This window comes from Larus michahellis, chromosome 7 (assembly GCF_964199755.1).
Source record: "Larus michahellis chromosome 7, bLarMic1.1, whole genome shotgun sequence".
Classification (NCBI taxonomy): Eukaryota; Metazoa; Chordata; class Aves; order Charadriiformes; family Laridae; genus Larus; species Larus michahellis.
This window is the reverse complement of record NC_133902.1, coordinates 46629671-46653222: the sequence shown is the minus strand read 5'-3', so window position 1 is coordinate 46653222 and position 23552 is coordinate 46629671. Positions and strand designations below refer to the sequence as shown.

Below are 23552 nucleotides of genomic sequence, written 5' to 3'. Positions count from 1 at the left end.
AGGGATCTTTGGGCTAAATACTGACTTAAAAGGGCTTGGAAGCGAGCGCAGAAACAAACAGCCGCCCTCCGTGCTCCCCCTTCCCAACGTCAACCCAAAAATAAGAAAGAAAAAAAAGTTTTTTTCTGGCCCGACACAGGATTTTATACATCACCCGCGAATAACAGGGCCGTGCCAGGGCTGTGAGCGACTACGGCACCTTCCTCCCGGCCGCGTTCGCAGCCCGCGGCCCCCAGCACCACAGGCTCCTGCCCCCGCTAAGGGGGGCCGCGACACCCGCCAGCCCCTCCCGGAGCCCGTCCCGACCTGCGGCCGAGCCGCAGCCGGCGGCAACGCACCCAGCCGCTTCCGCGCCGCCGCGCAGGCTCGGGGCCGGGGCCGCGCCTCCCGCCCACCCGGCCCGGGGTCGCCGCCGGCTCCGCCGCCCTCGGGAGGTGAGAGGGAGCCCGGGGAGAGGGAGGAGGCGAGCGGAGGCTGTCGGCTGCTGCCCCGGGGAGGGAGTTTCGTTCCCGGGTGGTGGCGGCCAAGCGGGACAGGCCTGTTCCCCGCCCCTCGGAGCGCCCCTCGCCTCACGCACTGCCCGGCGGCCTCCGGACGGAGGGGCCCTGCTCCCGGCTGGGGGTGGGCGGCCTCGGGTCCCGCTGTGTGGCGGGCCGCCCGAGGGGGATCCTTCCCAACTTCTTCTCCGGGGTTGGGGGTGTGGGGGTCTGTGTCCCCATTTAGCGGCTGGGATGAGGGGCGTGCACGGTATGGTGTCCCCCTGTGAGGTGCCTGGGCTGAGGGGCCTGCAGGGTGTCCCCCTGTGGAGGCAAACCTGAGGGGAGTCAGTGGGCGCAGGGGGACTCCTGACCAAATACAGGCTCATGAGATTTTTCTTTCTTTTTTTTTCTTTTTTCCTTCATGTCCCATCAGGACCAAACCCCATCTGATGTGGTGAGCAGCAGCACCAGGAGAGGGGAAGAAGGTGAGGCCTGGCAGGGGCGCAGCAGGAGGGTGGTGGGCCCCAGCGGCACCTGCTACAGCCAGAGCCACCCTGGTGCTCGACAAGGAGAAGCCAGCACCTGAGAGGCCAGCGCTGACACCCACAGATGGGGAGCAGAAGGAAGGTGGTGAGGGCAGTGACCCGCTCTAACGCACACACAGCAGCACAGGGAACACTTAAGACAGCCTTTTGGTAAGCACAGCTGTAGGCTTGTACAGCTGTGTGCAGTTGTATACAAAGTTGCTTTCGTCTAAAGGTACGAAACAAAACAAAGTACATGAAAGGAAGGAAGCAGCGTCAGCACTTTGCAGCCAGGAGATCTCTGGGGAAAGGGGACCTGCGACTTCCGTGATGCAGCGCAGGAGGTCTGTGGTAGGGCGAGCCAGAGCTCTTCTGTCCTTGCTTCCAGTTTAGGAGATTCACCACCCTCCTTTTGCTCATTCCCTTTGCCACAATCAAAGAGCATCAAGCAGCAGAATGCCTTCTATCGAGCAAAAGACAAACAATGAAATGCAACCATCCAAAACCCAAGCCAAAGTGCATCTGGCTTGGGATGAATACTGGGCTACGTTAGCTGGGAGTGAGGATTTTTCAGAAAGCCAAGCTCCAGTCAAAAATGGACCCTTGTCATTCGGAGTCTGAATATGAAAACAGCTTGCAAAACATTTTTTCAGACTTCTAACAAAAGAGTTGGTCCTTCTTTTGCTCTGGTATCTAGGCTACATTGTGCAGGCTCATGCATATCACTGCTTTTATTCACATGAGTAATTCCATTTGAATTTGGAGCGACAACGTGTATGTGTAAAGTTACTCATATGCTTTCTGTCTCCTTTATATATTGAAATTATGTGGGTTTGGTTTTTTTCCATTTGGTAGTGAAGCCCAGTAACTGTTGGCATCAAGGTTATTGTGAACCACCACAGTTATTATTACTGTTTGCCCGCCTGACACCTTTGTTTTCCTTGCCAGACTAAAATCCAGCTATTCCTCTCTATGCAGTCTATTCCAGCTATGCAATTGTATCATCTGTCTTTATGCAAGCATCTTTCACCTGACTGTGTAAATTCATCTTCCCTATAAAAGATCCTTTCTGTACTCAGTTTTTCCTCCAGTCATTACTGACAACCTTTCCAGTTGTGCCATCTGATTCTTTCTCACGCAAGTCTCTCATGACTTCTCCCATACTGTGTAATCTAAATTCATACTGATGCTAACATGATATCTGGATGTTTTAATATTTGCCAGCTGGAACATTTTATTATTCGCATTGCCAAATGCCCTCTATTTCCTCCCTCATATTTCTTCAAGCTGCAGCTTCTGCTATTCTCATAACCTTGTCTGTCTTCTCTACCCCATTGCTCCATGTTCATCTAAGGGCAAAATATCTTGTGGACAAGAAAAACACATCGTCTGTCTTCCGTGAAGTGTGGCATTAAGTTGTAAGTGTGGCTGAGTGTTTTATTAGATGTTCTTTATATTCCCTGACTGAGAAAAAGGAACAAAGTAAAATTCAGTGCATCCTCTTTTTCTATGGAAGATAATAGCTTTTCACTGATATACTCTCAGCTGTCAAGTATATACTATAGTACTCTTAATTCGTGCCTGAGGAGAGTAGCCAGACTGGGTAGCCACTGACTCCTTTGTCAACCAGAGTCTTTTTTCCTAACCTAGAAAATTTTGTGAATTAGCGCAAGTAGACTCTCCCTTAGGAAATAAAGTATTTTGAAGTTGCTTCAACAGCAGGTCACGAGCTGTCAAGAAGATGCATTCAGTCACACCTAAGTACAGATTTATTACATTGAATCTCCAGGGCATCTACCTACTGTAGCATGAAAGAATCCAACTAGTAAGTTTTTCTGAAATTGCCAAAATGATGCCTTCTAGGAATGTTAAAAACTGCTATTTCTGGTGGGAAGAGGTGATGACCCATGTATTAGAATGACCTGTTTCCAGCGGTGACAGTACAGATTACTTCCAAGGAAAGGGTAAAAGGCCAAATACATCTTAGAGTGCCCTGTGAACATGGTTGGAGTTTCTTATTTCTTTTACCTTGAAGCGTGAGGACCAGGAACTGTATTTTCTCCCTCTGCCATATCAAGAACTTGAAAAATTACCTGTTTGTCTCAGCTAACGTCCAAAGAGTCATCTTGCTGCAGTGGTACTTCACAGGCAGGGTGTTTATCCCAGTTATATGGTAAGACCACAAGAGAGAATGAGCTCTTGACATGCCTATGGATGAGGTCAGCAACGAGACCTTAAATAAGATTTGAAAAGCAGATTAGATTTCTGTAGCAAATAGTCTATTAAGGACCAAAAATAAACAAAACCCATACACACTCGCATTTATTATCAGCATAAACTTCTGATCAGGCATGGCTGGTGCACTGGATTTATAAGTCCATAACATGCTGTACTTGTGCCACCTACAGATGTGTATTTCAGGCAGGTCTTTCTCAGAAACTTCAAAGCTGGGTTGTAGACAAATGATAAGCTGCAGTTCTGGAAGTCATAATTAACAGATTACCCTGGGAGACCTGCTACTCAAAACTATGTATTTTTTTTTTTTTTTATGAAAAAGCCCCATTCTTCTTAAAAAAAACCCCACACAACAAAAAGCCCAGCAAATCCCAAACAACTAAAATTTTAATTTACTAAGGAAAATAAGCTGTGAAAGTAAGGTAATATAGACATGTTTATTTTTTGCCTGTAATACAAGGCTTACTTCAATACAGTGACAAAGGTGATTTCCTGATTCATATACTAGCGTTGTATATAAAGATGTAACAATCCAAGAAATATTTTAAGTACTGAATTTCTTTTCTCCAGAACCACCACCACCATTATATTTGGGAAATAGATTAAATATTTACTGTATCACCCCAAATCAAGTTGTAGTTGTTTACTTAAAAATGAGAAATATACCTAGCACAGAGAAAATACAACTGGATATATTTATACTTCTTTATTTAATATATTCTTATGTTTATTACTACTTAAGAACTCTTTGTAATAGAGATCGAGTAGTGCTACACAGTAATGAACATAAAGGATTTGTGGGCAAAAGCTTCTAGAAAAAAACCCAAAGAGAATATATTAATAATTTAAATTTTCAAAAATTAATTTTGCGATTATATGCAAACATATAAATTTATTCTGAAATTGTGAAATTAGAGCTTTAATATTAATGTGATCTGTATTGAAGAAGTGCGATATCTTACCTGCAGAGCTCCAGAAACAGGCGGACAGCTGTTCACAAGAGCATTTGTGATGCTCTCATCTGTTTTGCAGTAAAGGTGCCAGTGCCCTCGGTGGTCTGGGACTGCACACCCCAGAAGCAGTAGTTAAATATATAGGTGTACAGTATATACAAACTGTAATTATACATGACTCTTGTGGAAGAGTTGCCTCCTTTGAAATACCTGTTCACTACAAAAAGCGTTCTGAAGCACTGAAATATAACAGTGATAATGTTTAAGAATACTACCCTAAACCTGTTAAAATTCAAAAAATTATTCAACAGAAAAGCCTTTCTAATTTTCTGTAAATTTTCAGCATGTCCACTCTAAGCTTTATGAAGTCAACAGGGGTGTTATTGTTTTACTTGAAAGTACCTGTCATTTTTCTGAACCCTGAAATCGGGATGGAGCTGCGTCCCCTGCTTTGTCATTTTACAAATCCTCTTTCTGTCCTTCAGCTTCCCCCTGTAAGAACAAACACCATTTTCCATCTCCTTCCTTTTGTCTTGACTACTTCAATTGTAAGGTCAGTCATGTAGTAACTGCATGTTTTACAACACGTAGCAAAGCAAGACCCTTATTTCAATTCAGAATTCTCATAATACAGAAATATTACAGATACCCTATATTCGTAGGGCCATTCTGGTCTTTCAGGTTGAAATTATGAAGCTGAGCATCTCTGAGAATTAGTTCCTGTATTTTGAAAAAACGAAAAAAAAAAAAACCAAAAAAACAAAACCCACCTGAGAAACAGTTCATAATAACTTGAATTTAGGAAATAATAAAACTGGAAACCTGAGGATACTAAAATTTACGACAGATAGTAAAGCATTGCAAGTAAATGCGATACACTGTAAAAAAAACCCTCTACTCTCTAAACTACTCTAAACAAAGTGGTTTTGTTTTTAGAACTTTGTAACTGCATTGCACGTCTTCAGTCAAAGTTTCCTCCTTATTCATGCAGACAGTCCCATTGGAGCAAACATTACAACAAAACCACCACTAAAGCAAAGGTTTCTAAGATAAGTAAAGTCAGGAATGTTATTATTTTTGACGAGCAGTAAAACATCAAGTTGTCCAATAAGAAAATAGAGTGTTCTGCATGGAAAGGTTCAAGGGTTCAGTTCAGAAAACTGTGTCATTAACAGAAAAAACCAAAACTTCCTACTTTCTTCCCCCCAATGTGAGTGGTTTCGTATCTCATTATATTTCAAAAGGCTCGATCCTTTTAAATCTGAAACTTCTAAGTATATTGAAAACAGATGGAAATGAATCAGGGGACCAAGGCAGAAAAAGGTAGGAAAAGGCTTTAATGAAGATCTATTTAAGTAATACTTTAAATCAATAAATCCATTTGTCTGAGAAACCACATCTAATAGAAATATAAATAATTATATAATGAACATATAAACTACATTTCCTGAAGTAATTCCTGTCTTTCTACATTTCCTGAATTATTTGTATTATGAAACAGTAGTGTGGCACCATTAATTGATAAGCACTGTGCTATAGTTACCACGCTAATTGCAGCTCTTTAGGTCCTTGTCTCACAGCTCCTCCAGCCATTTAACAATTGGGATTGATTGCACAGGAGCTATTTTTAGAATGAAATGGCAGAAGAGTTTGGAGAGCAGCAGCCATTTTTTTGTGTGTGCTACAGCTGTTTTTGAAAAAAAAAAAAACTTGGATAAAAATGTTCTGAGTTGTCTTTTTGTTTTTTTTTTTTTTTTTTTTAAATTCTGCTAAAGTTAGAGCTTCCTATTGGATAATTGGTCTTGCTTGCTTGTACGAAGTTGAAGCTGAGGTCAGTGTTGCGTGACACAGAGGATATTGCTCAGTGACGTTGTTCTCAGAAGAGCAGCAGTTTTTCGTTGGAAACAGGACTGTTAAGGTAGGCGGTAGATGAACTTTGGTGAGTCTGGTTCTAGAGAAGGGCAATGCAGGAGTCAAGTTTGTAGTTCAAAATACCAGTGATGAAAAGCAAGATTCAAGATCAACTTTGAAGGTTGTTTTTTCCCCAACTCTGAAATGAAGCAGTTTGTTAACGGATCTGTTTAAGTGATTGTAGGTCCACTTCCAAGAATGCCTTATGCTGAGAGAGTAAATGGCTGTGATTCACAAGGGTCAGTTGATGCTCAGAAGGTGTGACTGGGAAGAGACACCCATTCAGTTAATCCCAGATTGGCCTTTTGTTATCCCATCCTGCTCGCCTGCTTTACAGAGTTCAGCTGGGGTAGATAAACAAGTGGACAGGATTTTGTGGCTAATCTACTGTATGAAGTCAGGGCTGTCTTCTTCTCTGAGTGTTTGTATAATAGGAGGCAAGGTTTGTAGGAAGAATAACAAAGAGAAATATGTAGGAAGAGGAATAACCAGTTTTATAGCTGTGAAAAAAAAAACAAAACTCAAGGGGACAAGCCCATTTTACCTTTGTAAAGTATTAATAGCAGAGACCTATCACCTTTTTGACATTAAATTATATCAATAGTAGTAATACCTTGCTACTGTCACACAGCACTGCATCAGCAAATTTGAATTGTTTTACTAAGGAGGTGTCTTTGTCCCCAGTACTGTGGAAGTAAATAGATGAATTGGCCACAGTTACAGAGAAGCTTTGGCAGAGTTAGGGAGAGAATCCGTGTTTCGTGTCTTCAGCTGCTTTTCCCTTTTCAATGCATGCCATAAAGTATTATGGACTTACATACCTATAATGCGTCACTACTTTATAGCTGCTAATTCCCCTGGAAAAGAGAAATGCACAACCTTTGTAAATGCTGCCAATCTTGTATTCTTTCAGACAAATCATAAAAAGATTATACTTCAGTTTTCTGCAGTAATAGCTTACAGTACTGGTTTGCATAAAGAGATTAATGCAATTAATGCAATACTACTCTTGTCAGAATATGCTGCAAGAGATTCTTTAGCATGTTTTTGTCACTAAATCTATTCCAGTCTTACAAATGGTAAATTTTAGAGATAAATTAGATCATATGCATTTCATATTAATATGAAATATAAATATGAAATATGAATGTATCTTTTATAGCTTGTTTTACTGTAATTTTTGTTTTTCCTTAAATTATGTGCAACTCCCCCCTGGACTTCTCTGTGAACACCTGAAGAGAGGGATGCAGTAAGGATTCATCTTGCAGACACTTCCTAGGCTCACTTCCTTTGGGAATAAATAGCAGTAAGTACAAATTTCAGATATAGTGAAAATACAGACCTACCCCTTTTGCAAATAGAATATTTAATATCTGAAGCATCTCACTGTAGCATGTTGTCTCACTGTAGTTATTGTGATTTCAGGAATCGAAGTAACAGTTAAGCTGTTCATATTTTATAAAGGCTGTGTCCTAACTTCTGGTATGTTTAACAGAGATGTCAGTAATAATCACAAAGATACTGGGCTACAGTTCACTTGGTATTTTTAGGACAATAGCAGTGGCAATACCGCAGAAAAGGCAAGCACCTGGGATAATACGCATGCTACAAAAAGCGCTTTATACCATGTGTGGTACCGGCCCTGGTCATCTGGTGTTTCAGTCACCAGCTCAGCGAAGCTTGATGGAGCCAATCAATGTGATTTTTAAAGAGGGAGTTTAATAAATACCAGTCTTCATTTTCTGCCAGTATAGGAGGCTACTGCTATTCTGGCCTTGAGCTAGCTTTTGAAGCAGCATGCAGTGAGCGCTTAAGACATCTACACCTGAGCTAGCTCTGCAGACTCAGCTCCAGAGTATCAGCAGCTCCAGATACTCTACCTGCTTAAATGGTAATTTAAGGTGCAAAGGCCACCTTTCCTCCCAGATTTTACACTGGTACTTTGCTGCCAGGTACTTCCTACAGCAGGGGCTGTGTGGGAATGGCCACTGTAGGCAGCGCAGCAGGCTGTGGAGTGACAGAGTTTTGGATACACACCTTGCCTCTGCCCCTGGTGGAGCAGCAAACCGGAGCAGTCATGTACCAGCTGATCTGCCAGAGCCTTGAAGAAGACGATGGCATGAAGGGACAGTGAGGATCCTCGCTGTTAATGGGTGGAGGGAAGGATAGCTCGTGAATTTGCCTGGGACAAATCCAGGCTTTTGAAAACAAGGGAATCCTTGAAGACAGGAGAAAACTTTGAAGCAGGGGGTATGTGTTTGTGCTGCTTCATAGATAAACCTCTCCAGACAATGGGTGTTGGCACAGAGGCAGAATACTGAAAACTCTGGGAAACAAAAATGTTGCTTCCAGTGTAGCAGTGAAACAGAAGACATGCAGGATCCTGAGAGAAAAATAAAAAGGAAGGCTTATTATAGAAGTACATAGAAAAATGATTAAATAAAGGGTTATTTAGCTGGCCACCATTATTCAGCATGTTTATGGACATACAAACTGGTTTTACAGAAATCTTTTATAATTTTTTTTTTTCTTCTGTAGTTAACTGCTCATTTATCATTGAATCCAAGAGAACATTGATCTTTCCTTTTTATAGCACGTAAACTTTTGATAGCGATCTGGATACTGTGTAGTATCTCGGTACATCCTGCCTCATCCTGTAATCAGATATGCACAGGGTGAGCAGTGCTTATGTTGACCTTTGCTGGCATATATATAGCTAAATATAGTTTTATGCAATGAACTTCAAGGCACAGTTCATATGTCTTAAGTTATACAGTGGCAATACATATAGTAAAAATACCTGCATGTAGATTTGAGGGAGAAGCCTTCGTTTAATCTAAACTGGTCATTGCCGTATTTCTAAGTAACTGCTCTGGCCTAAAGAAATTTTCAGTTACCATATGTGGGAAACAATTTACATTTCAAACCTTACCTGGAAGTGGTTGAGGCTTTTATGCAGCGTCCTTGTGAATTAACCTGGGAAACCAAAAGATTAAGATGAAACCATCAGAGAAGATGGCCTTTGAGTACCGCACAGTGGCTACTTTGAAAAAGTGTTCATTCGGCACACATAGGCTGAAGACCCCGATGCATTAAGATGGAAGTTGGTGGATGGCCCCAATGCCTGTGCCTACGCTGCTGCTTGTGATGTGAAATGGCCAGACTTTTTAATAGCTTTGTTACTCTCATCCCATTTCTGAGGAGATGGAGGGAAAATTTCCAGCCTTGTCACTGCTTTACTCAGGAAGGCTGTGGGCAGCAGCTGTAATGAAAGTTCTCAATGGATGTAAATGGTTTTATTGCTCTACATCCAGGACAAATTTGGTATGTCTGCTGTCAGGTTTTTTGTTGTTTTTTTGTTTTTGTTTTGTTTTTTTGTTTTTTTTTTTAATTATAAGTAATTGTGCCAAGTAGACATACGTTTATCAGATTTATCTTGGAAATAGTCTCAAATCAAAAGAATGGATTTGGTGCACGATCATTATGTTGAGCTGAGAGTTACGTGACTTTATCCACTGGGATGATAAATACATGCGTACTTAAACTAGAGAAGTTAAATGCAGAAAACACTGGAACTGTGGAAGAACAGGCGTTACTTTGCAGTACCTAGGAGTTAATTGCGTGTCCATACTGACAGATTGTTACGTATCCGTTTCCATCCTAGGTTCTCAATATGGCTGGAATCTGGCTTTCACTTCAGTTACCTCAGACACATTACCAAGACAAATCCCAGAATTTGGCCTAGTGCTGATTTATTTTTTTTTTTTTAGTACTTCATAAAATAATCTTCAAAACACTGGCCGTGATATATTTTAAAGAGGATTAATAGAGGTTGGGTTTGGTACTTCTGTCTTCGCAGAAGACAGTGACATCTTGTGGCAAGTCAAGGGATAGTGTAATTTTTTTCCAGACGTATCCTAATTTCAGCTGGTTTACACATGAAAGTAAATAAATTCTGGACAACTACTAATGCATTACTTTCATCTGTAATATTCACTCTTTCAGAATTTTGTTTTAAGTACAGTTTTGTTTTAAGTACATTTCCATAGTGAAAAAGAGCAAGCCTTGGTTTCTACCATATTGCAAACGTAGAGTATTGCAGTTTATCGCTTCAGCTCGCTGATGTTCTGTGGAAAACATTCAGTTCCAGGAATGTACCTGCCCTGGTCTTGCTGATATAAGACTCTGAGAGTCGTCATTGCAAATGCTTTACTTGAGTTAGCCTATATTATGGCCAAAATTGTCAGGTTGTTTTTGATAAGAATGAAAAAACACAGTAACTTTTTATCATAAGACATGGACTTTTCTTTTTTTCTATCTTCTTTTAATTTTCATTTTCTTTTTAAATCTGAAACTACTTTTTTGTCTTTTTACAGACCAAGCAGAGTTTAAGCCCTCTCCTTGATGTTCTGGGACCCTCCCCTGACATGGCTGTCCTTTGCAGTTGATATTTGGATACAATCCTGGTTGGCAGCATGAAAGGAAAAACTACACACTGTGATTGGAAATCTGCACCCCAAAAGAAGCCCACTCCCTGCGATCGATATAAACATGCTTGCATTATTTGCAGAGGATTTGTTTATCTGTATGGAGGGCGGAACACCACCAGTCTTAGGGATTTTTGGCGATACAATATAGGTAAGTTTGCCCCTTCTCTTGTATGCCAGGGTTAAAGAGATTCTACATCCAGTCATCATGAAATTTGGGATACTCCGTAGTTAACAGATTATCCCCATTTAAAGTCTCTCCATCAAAATGATGGATAAACTGGATTTTGTTCTTTGGGCAAATGGCGTGTGTTTGTCCTGAAAAGTTTAGTTCGGTTCAGTTCCTTTTTTTTTTTTTTTTTTTTTTTTTTTACCAGAAATACTGAATCATTTAAAATATCTTAGTTCTAGCAATGGATATCAAGGACATAGCTTTATTCACTCTTTAACATGGGAATAGTTTATGCATGTAAAAGTGCACAGAGGAAACACATGGATACAATACCTTGTAAGAATATATTAATAACACGCTATCAAATATGACACTGTATTTTTTGACGGAATGTATGATGTTCCCTGTTTAATTGTTGTTGCTAGAATAAAACATAAAATTCTGCTGGGGTTAATGCTCATGGAATAGTTGGGGTTTGACATAGGTAACAGTATAGCATTAAAATAAAAGCAGTAACAAAATCAACCTATTACATTTAAGAAAAAATGCACATACTTAAGGGAAGTGCCTCAGTCTTCTGAACTAACAGAGAGGAAAGATGACAAAACACTTAATTTTCGCCCATTGACTCCGTCAGTACAGCCAATTCAAAGCTGTTCTTTTCACCTTTTCCCTAATGTTTATGTGTTGAGTGCACGGCGGTCTTAACTTCAACTTTGGTTTATAGTGAAAAATGAATGGGAAATGCTGGATTGCCCAAGAGATGCTCCAGAAGAACTGGAAGAACATTCAATGGTGGCGTATAAGGTAGTATGCAAAGATTTATATTGTCCATATCCTAATATTTTATTTCCTGCTATACAATGAAATAAAGTGCTGTAGATTATTATGTACTAAACCCAGAAAACACTTTTATGTCAGTACAATTATGGATGTAGCTGCACCAATGTTTTGGAATCTTTCTGAATAAAGTGACAGTGTTTTAGCTTTGCAGCAGTGTGCATCTCCCTGATTTCCTCAGTCAACGCTCAGTACATACTAGTAATACACAATAAAGACCTTGGCAGCACATTCTTTGACTTAGTTGTAACAGTTGCTCTGAATTCATTTGCATGATAAGCTACAGCATAAAAACGTTCACTTAAGAACTTGCATAGAATGGGGGATGTGAAGGCAAATAAGAATTCCAGCTTTGCCTGTGAGGGGAAAGCAGAATTTAGGATATCAGGAGCTGCGACGCAATGAAATCTTTCTACAAACACATAGAATTTAATATTACCTGCACAACGATTCCGAGAGCTCGAGATCCACATCCCTCAAGCTGTTCCAGATTGACAAGGAAGTGAGTGGCTCCGGAATGCCGTTCCCGTTAAAACAGCACACTGTTCATTGGGGTTTCCTACTGGGAGAGGATAAAGACATGATTAAAAGTTGGTGGCTTTTTGCAGTTGCCTCTTGAATTGTTTATAGATCATCATATGCATTATTGTTAATTATATTTTGGTGATGGCAGCCTTTTCGTTTCAGAATTGTTTTAAAAATTATTTTTATGCTGTATGCCTACCTGTAAGTGAAAAATGTTTTTGCATTTCGCAGGGCACCCTGTATGTTTTTGGTGGGATGGTGGACTCTGCCTTCACGCAAGCAAAAACTCCTCTCTGGATATATAACATTGGTATGATACACAATAGCCAGTCTCTTCCACGGGACATTCCAAGCCTATAGGTACTAATAAAGAGTAAGAACAAAACTGTTTGCTGCTGCTTGTAACATAGCGTTCCTTAGGCTTTCCGAGAAGTAAAATGTGTGTAAAACCGTGTGCATATTTTCCCCCTAATATTAGGCTGTTAAGCTATCAAAGACTAGGCTCTTACTTTAATTAGAAATTATTTTATGGGAAAGTTTTATGTGTTTTAAGGTCTCAGAATTTCCATTCCTTCCCCCCAACCCCCCTAGAAGTTTAATATTTGATCATAAAACCCAATTATTATTATACATAATATTTTATAATATTTGAAGTTTTTTCCTTATGTTACATAAATTTTTAAAACTGAGCTTTTCGTTTTATTATGGAAGAAAGTAGATCAGTAAAGTATATCTCATTTTGTATTTTTACTGAAGAAATACATAAACTGGCAACAGCAATGATGGAACTGGAAAAAAGGGGGTATAATTAAATAAGAAGGTGGGAAATTAACATCAGCATTTCATAACACAGTTTGTGTTTTTCCCCTAAGAACAAACATTTGGGATCTTTTAAGCATGTATTTTAATTAAAGCAGTGCAACATTTGAATTTAATAGCAACGTCATACACTATATATTCTCCTTTTGGAAATACTGTGTATTATAGTAGTGGCTGCTTATTTTGCTGTCAGATGGAGAGGGGAGAGAGAGAGAGAGAGATTGATTACTTCTTGAGCCAGTAAATCCTGTGGCAAGACCAAGATTTAAGTTTCCTGGCCTCTTTTGCTGCTTCACTGCGTAACCTTAAGTAAATGGGTGTTGTTTTAATCCTTTCTTTGTTTTACACCATTTGTCTGAAATACTTACCTGCTGAAAGAACGGAGATCCTCAGGGAGAGTATATTTCATAGGAGAAAGCATCTTATTATTCACGGTGTTTATCAGTGAAAATTGGGAATTATTTGTTCAAAATTTGTTGCATGTCTAATTCTTTCATGTTCATTATTTAAAATCTTTCCTGGCAAGCATAGCTTTTATTAATGTAAGCTTGCACTGCTTTCTCGCTCTACCTCTGATGCTGGGTATCTGATATTTCCACTCCTTCATGGTGATCATAGATCAGTGATTTTTTGACTGTTAATTGAGGACTACTTTTAAGGGATCTATGAAAAGGAGCAAGAAAAAGAAGGCTGTTGTCATAAGGTTTACATAAGAAATAGGAGGAGCCGTATATCCATCGGTAAATCTGGGGATTCTGCAAGTTTGGAAAATGGTGAAAATCACAGATTATTTCTGCATTGTGAAATTTAGCTGTAGCAGACAGGAAATACGGTATGGTATCTCTGTGATTCGATATCAGATAAGGATACAGAAAATTTTTTTAAACTAGGTCTCCTGTAAGTCCCTTGGTACTGCTGTCTTAGTGGGAGGCGGATTTCTTCATCCTTGTCAGTGGAAAACACCAGGATGAGATTTACTTGAAAATTAGATCTGTAATTTGAAAAATTATTGTTGGAGGAGTGTCCTCTTGTGGTCTGGGATATAAACTGCGCTTTATTAAAACAATCCCCTAGATTCCGCAAGATGGACAGAGTGCCGTAACGTACCAGCAGAGACTGAGGTAAGGAGCCAGGAAGTGGTGAATGTGTGAATCAAATGCCTGTTGCTTTGTTGATTAAACAGATTGCTTTGAAATATGTTCCCCCAAACAGTTCCAATCTTATCTCTTCAGAGACATGTGGCTATACTTTATTTCTTTGCACTTTCAGTAACTAAGGCTTTTTCTTCGTTAAAACAGTGTTTAAAAATACTGCTCTGAAAATTTAAGTCCTATGTAAGAAGTTAAGTCCTCTCCTCTACTACTGCTTCTGTTTTTCTGAAATCCTTATCAAGAAAACTAATCTTAAATGGAATATTGCAACCATACATGAAGTCTGGGCTTTTAAAAGCAGCGTTGTGAAAACAGATTGGCAGTCACACTAATAGATTTTGAAAAGTGAAGTGCTGCAGCATTTTTCATTTCTTCAGTCTGAACACGTGGACTCACCAAGACGCTGCCACTTCTAAATGAAACCTCAGTGGAAGCTTTTATGTCTTGGTCTCATGACATTGGTTCTGTATCACTACATACAAGGAATAACTTATTTTTTGCTACTGAAACTTCATCCTCACGATGTTACTACACTATGAAATTGCACAAAACATTTGTTAAGATGTGACACAGTTGCTATTGTGGTTATCTGTGCTTGGCAAAGGAGTCAAGAGAACGTTTGGGACTGCAGGGTCATTTTGCAGGGACGAAGCTGTTATATGGTTGCTGAAATTTTGTTTATGTACGACAAACATGATGGAATTATGTATCAACTCCTCCTTATATATAGGAGTAAATGGTTTCTTGTAATTATTCTAAACTGAGTATAGAGAATGTGTCTCCCTCCTCCTCCTCGCCTGTCCCCCTTCCCAAAAAAAAGGGCTATTTGAGAAGAAACAACCAAAGAACAACAGAAGAACAAAACCAAACACTTGCTTTATATTTTGTTTCGGCTTTAGCTGGGCCTCCCCGGGTTTGGGTCCTCGAGGCTCAGCAGCGCTGAAAACCGCTGCGGGCGCAGCGGGAACCACCTGGTTTCCTGCTGAGGGTCTGGGCATGGACTAGTGCTTCTGGCGGGGCAAAACCACACCAAGCGAGATGAGTGAGAGTTACTCTTGGGACTAATGTTTCCTCAGTGTGGAAAGGCCGTGCTTTATGGTGGAAAGGTCTACATCCCCCGTTATATTCCCCAGAGTTGCCCGATATATTTACAACATGTCCTGACCCCGTGCCTAGGAGTAGCTGTGAAAGCGGCGCTCCTGATGTGAGTGCAGACAGGAGGAGGCTGCAGGCATGGGATATCGTGGTGGACTTAAAAAGGGAGAGTTGCTTAGATTTGAGAATGGTTTGTATTTGCCTCCTACAAATCTTCAGTGGTGGGTTTACGCTGTATTTGCAAAGAAGTTTAACAGAACCCAAAGCCATGGTTTTCATTACTTAGGAACATTCCCAAGATATTAATTTCTACTGAGATGCCTTCATCTGTTAACTGTTTTTTGTCTTCTTATTAAACCATTTCAGAGCTCAGCACCAACTAACAGAAAAGGTCACAGTGCTGTAGTGTACCGTTCCAGCATGTGCATCTACGGGGGATACTTCGGCATCAGAGGCATTTCACAGGAGTTTTGGACTTTCCATTTTGGTAAGCTAAAAGCACAATGAGGTTTTGATCCAGTGTAAAAACAGCGACTGCTGCAGGACAGCATGGCTTGCTCTGTTAAGAAAATTCTTATCAGTAGAAATGTTGTAAGTTGTGGCTTATGTTTGGCAGCGGTCAGTTGTGAATTCTGTCAATTAAATTAGTGCCCATCTGATGTGAATTAGACTGTATTATACTGGAAGAAGTTTTGCAGTATTTGCCAGTTTTAGAGCTGAAAATCAGGGAGAATGTTTTGTTTAGTATTCACTAAGTTCTTCAAGGATTACCAAAAACTTTCGGATGCAGCAGAGACCCTGACTTCAGCCTATTAATGCCATCTTTTGAATCTCAAATCTAGAATTGACCATGGGGAGCCAAACCTGACAGGAGATGGTTTCATTAGCATATTCATTACTAATCCGGTGGTTGCAAACCAGATGATTCCCAGAGACTTCCTAAATGGATAGCTTTTGTTATCTGGTGGCCATTCAGTTGCTATTTTGAAATGAATGATGGTTTATCTCATCCTTCATTCCCTCACAGGGAGAATAAGCACAGACATTAATGAGGGAATGTTTTTGTTGACTGAGTTTCCTTCTTACAGCCAGGAAATTATCTTTCCATGTCAGAGTTAATGAATTAACAAAGCCGTAGGAAAAACTGCACTGTAAATAAAATTTCCATGGCATCTGTCATACAGCATCTGACATTTTCATTAAAAGTTTATTTCAAAACTGATTTTTTAAATGCACTTTTTCAGTGTCAGAATTTAAGCAGTTAGTTAGCTTACATTGTCGTAAGCTTAGAGCAGAAACCCTTATTCTCCAACAGAATAGCTACTTTGTTCTTGAAACAAATCCCTTCTCGAATGCTAGGGTAAATTTGGTACATCTACAAATTAATGTTTTGCTTTCAGACACAAGAAAATGGTTGTGCATTTCCACCCCATCTCACCATACTGGCCCAGGACCTCGGCACGGCCACTCAGCAGTGGTTTATCACACGGGCATGTACCTCTTCGGAGGACTCATGGGGCTGAGTGAACAGAAGGACTTATGGAAGTGGGACTTTGTAAGCAGCAGCTGGTCCAACATCAGAACAAGGTAAACTATACTATTTGTTACACAAAATTAACACAGAGAGAGAGAATTAGTCCTACCATTTGATAATGCGTGCAGGCAGAGAGGGAGATGTTGCCCTTCTGGTGGTTGTAGGAACCGTTCAGATCAAGACATAGCACCGCTGGATCCCTGGGGCTCCAGTTGGCTTTGCCTGGAAGACCTGTTGGCAATGTGTCGACGCAGCTGTCAGCAGTGTCATTTTGATGTCCCAGTGCAGCTGTTCAGCTGTCATTCTCTTGAGTCAAAAGGAAAATAGAGGCTAAAATCAGTGTCAGTTTTTTGGTCTCCCCTTAACTGCTGGTTTCTCTTACCTTTAGCCAAGGACCTGCTCCAGTGGTAGGTCATGCTTCAATAGTCTTCAAAGACTCTATGCTGATTTTTGGTGGAGGGATTTCAAATTCCTGTCCTAATGATGACCTCTGGAAGTATCATTTCCATACGCAGACATGGAAGAAGCTAAGTAGTGCTACAAAGGCAAACTTTTCTCCTAAAATGTATCACAGCATCTTAGGAATTGGTGTTGATTTCCAATCTACCTCAGATTTCACTAATACATTCCCCAGCCATTGGAAGAGTAAGCAGAAGGACCATCACCAGCTGGTGACCATCCCAAAGCAGACTCATTTTTGCAACTACTTCCGTCACCAGCCTGCATACCGAGCGTTCCGCAACGAGGAAAGCAACGCCATCGAAATGAAAACCTTTAGCTTGCCTCTGGAGCCAGGGGGCTTCTGTGCGTTTCAAACCACTTCAGAGGCAGAACTGGACCCAAACAGAGCAACGGGCATTTTGTCAAAGGACAAGTCTCGCCGTCTCTTTGTCTCTTCAGAAAAAGAGACACTTGCTGCTGCCCAGACTGTGGGAGAAGAGGAAGGAACCGACTGTCAGCACGTGACCGCCGCGGATGAAGTTAGCAGTGATACCAATGTGCTGCTGCTCATCGGGGGTAAACCTTTGTCCAGCTTCTCCGAGATCTCATTCTGGCAAATGGAGTTTGATAGCTTGTGATCGCTTCGATTGCAAAGCGAAACTGTAAATTTCCACCAACGTGCCAGTAGGTGGTAAACCAACTGCTTGCAACTGCCTTCAGTTTCCTATCAGCACAAAACAACTTTAAACCTTCTCATATTTGCTGTGAACAGATTTTTTACAACGTGAACAACATATATTTAAGTCACAACTTGCATGCAAGTTGCCATTTCTGAGAGGACCTTGTTGGAATGCTGCTCTTTTTGTTACTTTTTCTTCTGGTCAGTTAATACTCTTTCAAATTGCAGTGGCTGATGCTGCCTTGAAAATCAGGACTAGAAGTAACCCCTGCAGGCTCTGTAACTGCCGTTCCAGGTGCAAACTTTGCTCATTCTGCACTGACATAAGAAATAAATATCCACCCATAAAACTGTATTTAAATCAAGTTTGTGCATGTTACGGTCAATGAATCTTAATGGTAACATTTTCTAAGACATTTAAGATTTTGTTTTCTTCAGAGAATGTTCTTTGCACAAGGTACTTGCAACATGAGATGGCCTATAACAAGAAACCCAACGGACAAATTAGCAAGTGAAATCTAGAAGATATTCAAGGATTGCATCACACCCTGAAGAAGTGAAGCCTCGAGTTCCCCTGAAAATCATGTGCAACATCAGACCAGAGGAAGCACATGACACCCGGAAGAACAAAATAGTTGCCCGGCGAACGGTAGTGTAATGACTGAGCGCAGGATCAAAAGGTTTTGAGTTTCTATTGGAAAAAGAAAGAGGAAGGCTCGACAGGAACGGCACGAGACACAGGCTGCTCTGACTGGTAACCCAGACTATAGTCATAAAGGGATTTCTGCTTTTACAACTCCATCTCTCTCTGCTTTGTCAACATACGTAGTGTTTGTTACACACTTCCCCTCTATACTAGTACTTCCTGAGTTCATGTATGGTTTTGATTTGTTGAAAAGAAAAAGTGCCTTTTTTTTTTTTGAAAGATAATATTGTCCAGCATTTCAAGCATTTATTTCCATAGAAGTTAATAAGATAATGGCCCTCTGACTGAACTTCAGCATTCTGTAAGAAGAGATGCTGATGTCTGAAATCGATGGAAAGTGTGATTTAATACTTCCGAACATTTGAAAGTTCTGAAACTTTTCAAGTTTCATAGGAATAATTAATTTTAAGTGAGAGTATTTACAGATACTTTCATCATCTCTTCACAAGTAGCTGTCACATGAATTCAACAGGAAAATTAGAAATGAGTTCACAAAAAGCAACTTAAAGAGTTCTTTGGACCTTCTGTGACCTTTGTTTGGAAACAGAGAGGACTGTGTGCTGCTGACATATGAATAAAGCCTGCTGCATTTCTGATCAGCGTGTGCTCGTTTTCTGAGCTTTCATGAATTTAAAATATGTATTTACATTTTCAAAATGAACAAAGACCTTACCTTTCTGAACAAGGAACACACTCCCGCAGGCCCCGGTCACCTCCTGGCACTTCAGCCAGCCTCAAGGGCTGCCCAGGCTTTGAATTTCTCCTCCAGGAACGGGGAATTGCCCACTTAGAGGAGCCCGGTAGGAAAGGACTTCACAGAGCAATAGGGCTGGGCTCGTACAGAGCACTGCGGTCTTAAGTCAGCAGCAGGTTTGTCTTTTGCTGGCGGACATGTCTGTTTTGGCATTAGCCAGTGAGAGCTGCTGTAACCTACAGACTTCTATCAAGGCTTGATGAGGGAAGGAAATTTAACTGGAAAGGGCAACAATAAACCAGTGATTTTCCAAGTCACATGAAGGCCTCCTGGCAGGGACAGGTATCCTGGGGACGTGCAAGAGCCCCAGGAAAACGCCATCCAGCCTCCGCCATTCCTTTCTTCCTCCCCCCCAAAACTCTCTTCCCTTTGGCAGCCCCACGAAGGGTTTAACATTTACTTGGAGCCAACGCAGGCAGGACATGAGCCAGCCCAAAGGCGATGGCTTGGCACAGGGAAGAAAAAGCAGCTTGCAGAAGGTGCCCATCTCCCCCGGTTCCTCCCCTCGCCTCTGCCGGCTTGCCAAGTCAGGTGGCTGCACCAGCGCCTTCGGCACCACTCCAGCTTCTTCACCCAAGAGATCCTAAGCCTCTCAAACCAGCCCGGTGGCACAGGGGCCCGGCTGCCCCCAGCCCCTGCACAGGACACGGGGTGCACAGGAGCTCGGAAGGGGCTGTGGCTGCAGAGGTGGGCTCAGGGCTCGCTTGCGGGAGGCTGAGCCGCAGCTAAGCCCCGATAATACTATGGGAGAGAAGGGAGCTCCAGTCCTGGAAGCGGGACTGTCCGCTACAGCAGACTCCACTGAAGCCATTGGGGCTATTTCTCCCCTTGCTGACCCAGCTCTTTATAAAAACAAGGGCGAGCTCAAGCTGGAAGGGACGAGGTTTGAGATGCAAAGCTACTGCAGCCTGGCACCCCGGCCCTTCTGGGCACGTGTGAGCCTCGGTACCCAAGACCGAGGCGCACAATCCTTGCTCCTACCACTGTATCACGTTTCCTGGGCCATCTTCCCTTTCAAAACTGAACCCGTGCTAGCAATTACACTTAACGGGGGTCTCGGAGCACCCCAAGTGGCCTCACTCCCGTTTTCCTGGCACACTTTTATCCATCGCAGTCACCTTTTCACAGGGGAAGAGAAGAGCCTTTGTGGATGTGGTTACGCTGTTTCTCCATAACTGTATCAGTTAATGAGAATTCATCCCGTGCCCAAGTGAGTGACTAAAAGCTGCCGCCATCTGAAAGCTCTGTGGTGGCCTGCATGAAATAATGAATGGAATTACTCCAGCTAATGGCAACTATTTAGAAACAAAACAAAAGACATCATTTTTGGCTGGGCACAGACTGAAGGGGCTGCCACTGAAGCTCGCTGCTTTAAAACGTCTCTGAACAAAAGGGAAGCTTGCGTATGTATCTGATAGGCCCACGGTCTAATTCAGTCCATAGAATCAAAGCAAAAGGATGCAACGTTCTTTTGTAATCTCATCAGAGACACGAGATGCACTGTTGTATCATAAATCATACAGAAAAGAGAGCGAATCTATCAGCCTATCTCAACAAACCCTCTTTAATTACCACTGTTTCTGAACATTAAAATGCATGAATAGCAGACGGATTTTCTTTTAAAATGCAGACATTTAAAGAGGGTTTTTTTAATTATAAAAAAATATCTATAGCAAACGTCTTTCATTGTTTTGAGTTATAAATGGATTTGAAGAATAATTCAGCGACTTATCACTGGGATCGTAGTTTGACCTACACAACAAATTATGCCACAAGGGAAATTCCTTTCTATGAGCTTAGTCATTAGGATGGAATTATTTCCCTCCCTTTTGATACTTTCCGAAGTTTATTAATTGTTGAGAAGATGATCATCAAATGGTTTGGTTGCCCTTTCCTGCCTCCTTAAGCATTTCACCAGTCAGGGTTTGGAAATTAAGTTTCCTTTAAACAATCGTTAGCACCACTGTACTGCGAAACATAGACCAGTCCCCTACTGGAAACAGAAGGAAGATTGCCCCACTAACCCGCACGTGCTTTCGAATGCGTGTTGTGAAATTACACTGGGAGGTTCAAGGTTCCTTTCTGGACACAGACCTTGGTACTTGGATTTTCAAAACCACTGAACACCCGCCAGTCCTCCTGGACAGTCTCAGCTCTTCTGGAAAGAAGGCATTTAGTTCTTCAGCATCTATCTGCCAGTTAGATGCCTTCTTAAGTTACGCTTTAATTGACAACAGATTAAGTTTACAACATGGCCTGCAGTTTTGACATCCCAAATGAGTTTACAAATCTCTCTCCAATCCAGGTACCCTTCTCTTTGTTAGAAGCTGCCAAGCGACCTTAGCATAGAGACAGGTCCTGCCGAGACCTTAGCGTAGAGACAGTACCGCCCCAGAGACCCGCTGAACTGAGGCCAGTGAGGGCTCGGCAGGGAAGTGGGGAAGCAGGCGTCTGCTGCGCACCTTTGGCTTTGATTTCAGGAGTGCAGTAGCCCACCGGCCCCAACTGCACAGCCCCAAGTCCCAACCAACCCACCCGTCTTTTACCGCCACCCCAGCGTAACGCAGCTGTGCTTAAAGATGACTCTGCGAGACTTTTGCGCTGACGTGGTATATTTGAGACAGAACTACAGTATAAACATTTCAAGAATGTGTAGTGGCCTACAGATCACAGCTTCTTGTTCCCACGTACAGTTTCAATACAGATCTCAGTGCAGTGCCCAAAACAGTTCATACATCGCTATTGTTGTGAAACAGAAGCTAGAGGGTACCACTTCGCTTTATAAAAAAACAACAAATAAATTATACATTGAGAGCTATTGCCAAGCTTCACATATAAAAGGTAAAAATACAGTAGTTAGTGTGGCTTTAACCAAAAAAATTCTAGCTAAAAAAATATCCTTACGTATTTTAAAAATAAATTTGTCCAGTTATAGGTGTGTGTGGGGCGTGTGTGTTTATGAAGCAGAGCGCTCAAGCCAAACAGTAAAAAGGAGGCGAGTTTTGCAGGAGAACCCCGCAGCTCCTGCTGCGCAGGGTCCCAGCTCACCGCAGGGGGAGCACCCACTCCCCACCTCCAGCGGGCGCACACGGCCACAGCAGCGCCAGCTCTACCTCCACTTGAGCGGGGTGGGGAGGGTCTTCTACTAGTGTCTACGGTGCCAACACTCGGACCAAACATGCGCGGATTACACCTGCGTCACTGGAAGGCCATTAGCATGGATTATTTTTATTTTTTGGTATAAAAAGTTATGATTGTCCAGCTGCATTTGAAAGCTGTGACATTGCCATGTCTAACAGCTATATAATTGTACTACAACTTTCCAGACTAACGAACACTCTACGTGCCCAGATAGAGCTTTAATTGCCAACTGGCCAGGAAATACAGCTGCTAACACTTAATCTATAGGAGATTTGGGTTGTACCAGAATATGTCACAATGTGAAAAATATATCCAGTGCTGCCTGTGAAGGACACGCTGATCTCAACAGTTCACCCTTGCTTCAAGAAACGAGAAGGAGCAAAGTGCAGGCAAAGGCATAACAGGCAACGGCTGAAAAATAGTGTGTGGGAAGAGACCCAAACGTAACTGGACTGTTTACCTGAGCTCCTCTTCCAGTGCTGCAAGTTTTCTTGCCAAAGTTGTGGCCAAAAGATTGTCCAAAACATAGCTTTTACACCACTCTCTGGCTTTGACAAAGTATACATGGAATTTAAGTTTAAAATTGAACACATTCAATCTAATTCATTAACCATGACTGATTACCAGGGAAGCAGTCATTTTACGTCGTACGACTTGCCAATATTAAACAGCATTACCACTGAACTAAGGAAGGGATTCCCTTAATTCAAGTGGAAGAGGGCCTGAACTCCCACATTTTAGTATGTGTTTCAAAACCTTCTAAGTCCATTATTGGCACTCGGCACGTGCCGCCTCTGGGCTCTTCCCGTTGGACTCAATGGGCGAGACTGAAACCCAGCTCTGAGATCCAGCATCTCCCTGAGATCAATCACTTTGAGATACGGGGTGGGGTTTTCTTGTTACTCGAAATGTTAAGATTTCTATAAAATCTTTTACTCAATCACTTACAGAGTATAATTGGAGTAAAATCACTTTTACTTTTAGATCCAATCACTTATGGTTTTAGTTTAAGTTACCATTTTTTAATTATAGAGTTAAAAAAAAGCATCCATCTCTGATCAGCATTACGTGCGCACACAGCAGAAGGGTCCAAGGCCAGTGAAGGG

General features: G+C 41.7%; 1 protein-coding gene across 9 annotated transcripts; it reads left to right on the top strand.

Moving 5' to 3' along the window:
• Nucleotides 1–300: 300 nt before the first annotated feature.
• LOC141746629 (putative protein tag-53) lies at nt 301–19150 on the top strand. Of its 9 annotated transcripts, none has more exons than XM_074595517.1 (12): nt 315–434; nt 913–964; nt 2358–2421; nt 5967–6109; nt 7341–7408; nt 10479–10740; nt 11489–11568; nt 12358–12436; nt 14020–14066; nt 15558–15678; nt 16592–16778; nt 17114–19150. In XM_074595517.1, the coding sequence occupies exons 6-12, from the start codon at nt 10578–10580 to the stop codon at nt 17802–17804; spliced, it is 1368 nt and encodes a 455-aa protein (XP_074451618.1). In that variant the 5' UTR covers nt 315–434; nt 913–964; nt 2358–2421; nt 5967–6109; nt 7341–7408; nt 10479–10577; the 3' UTR covers nt 17805–19150. The 9 variants fall into 9 exon arrangements, with proteins under 9 accessions (XP_074451621.1, XP_074451617.1, XP_074451623.1 ...); XM_074595518.1 differs by lacking the exon at nt 315–434 and adding an exon at nt 441–621 and having other exon boundaries at nt 5971–6109; XM_074595520.1 differs by lacking the exon at nt 2358–2421 and having other exon boundaries at nt 301–434; nt 5971–6109; nt 17360–19150.
• Nucleotides 19151–23552: the final 4402 nt, after the last annotated feature.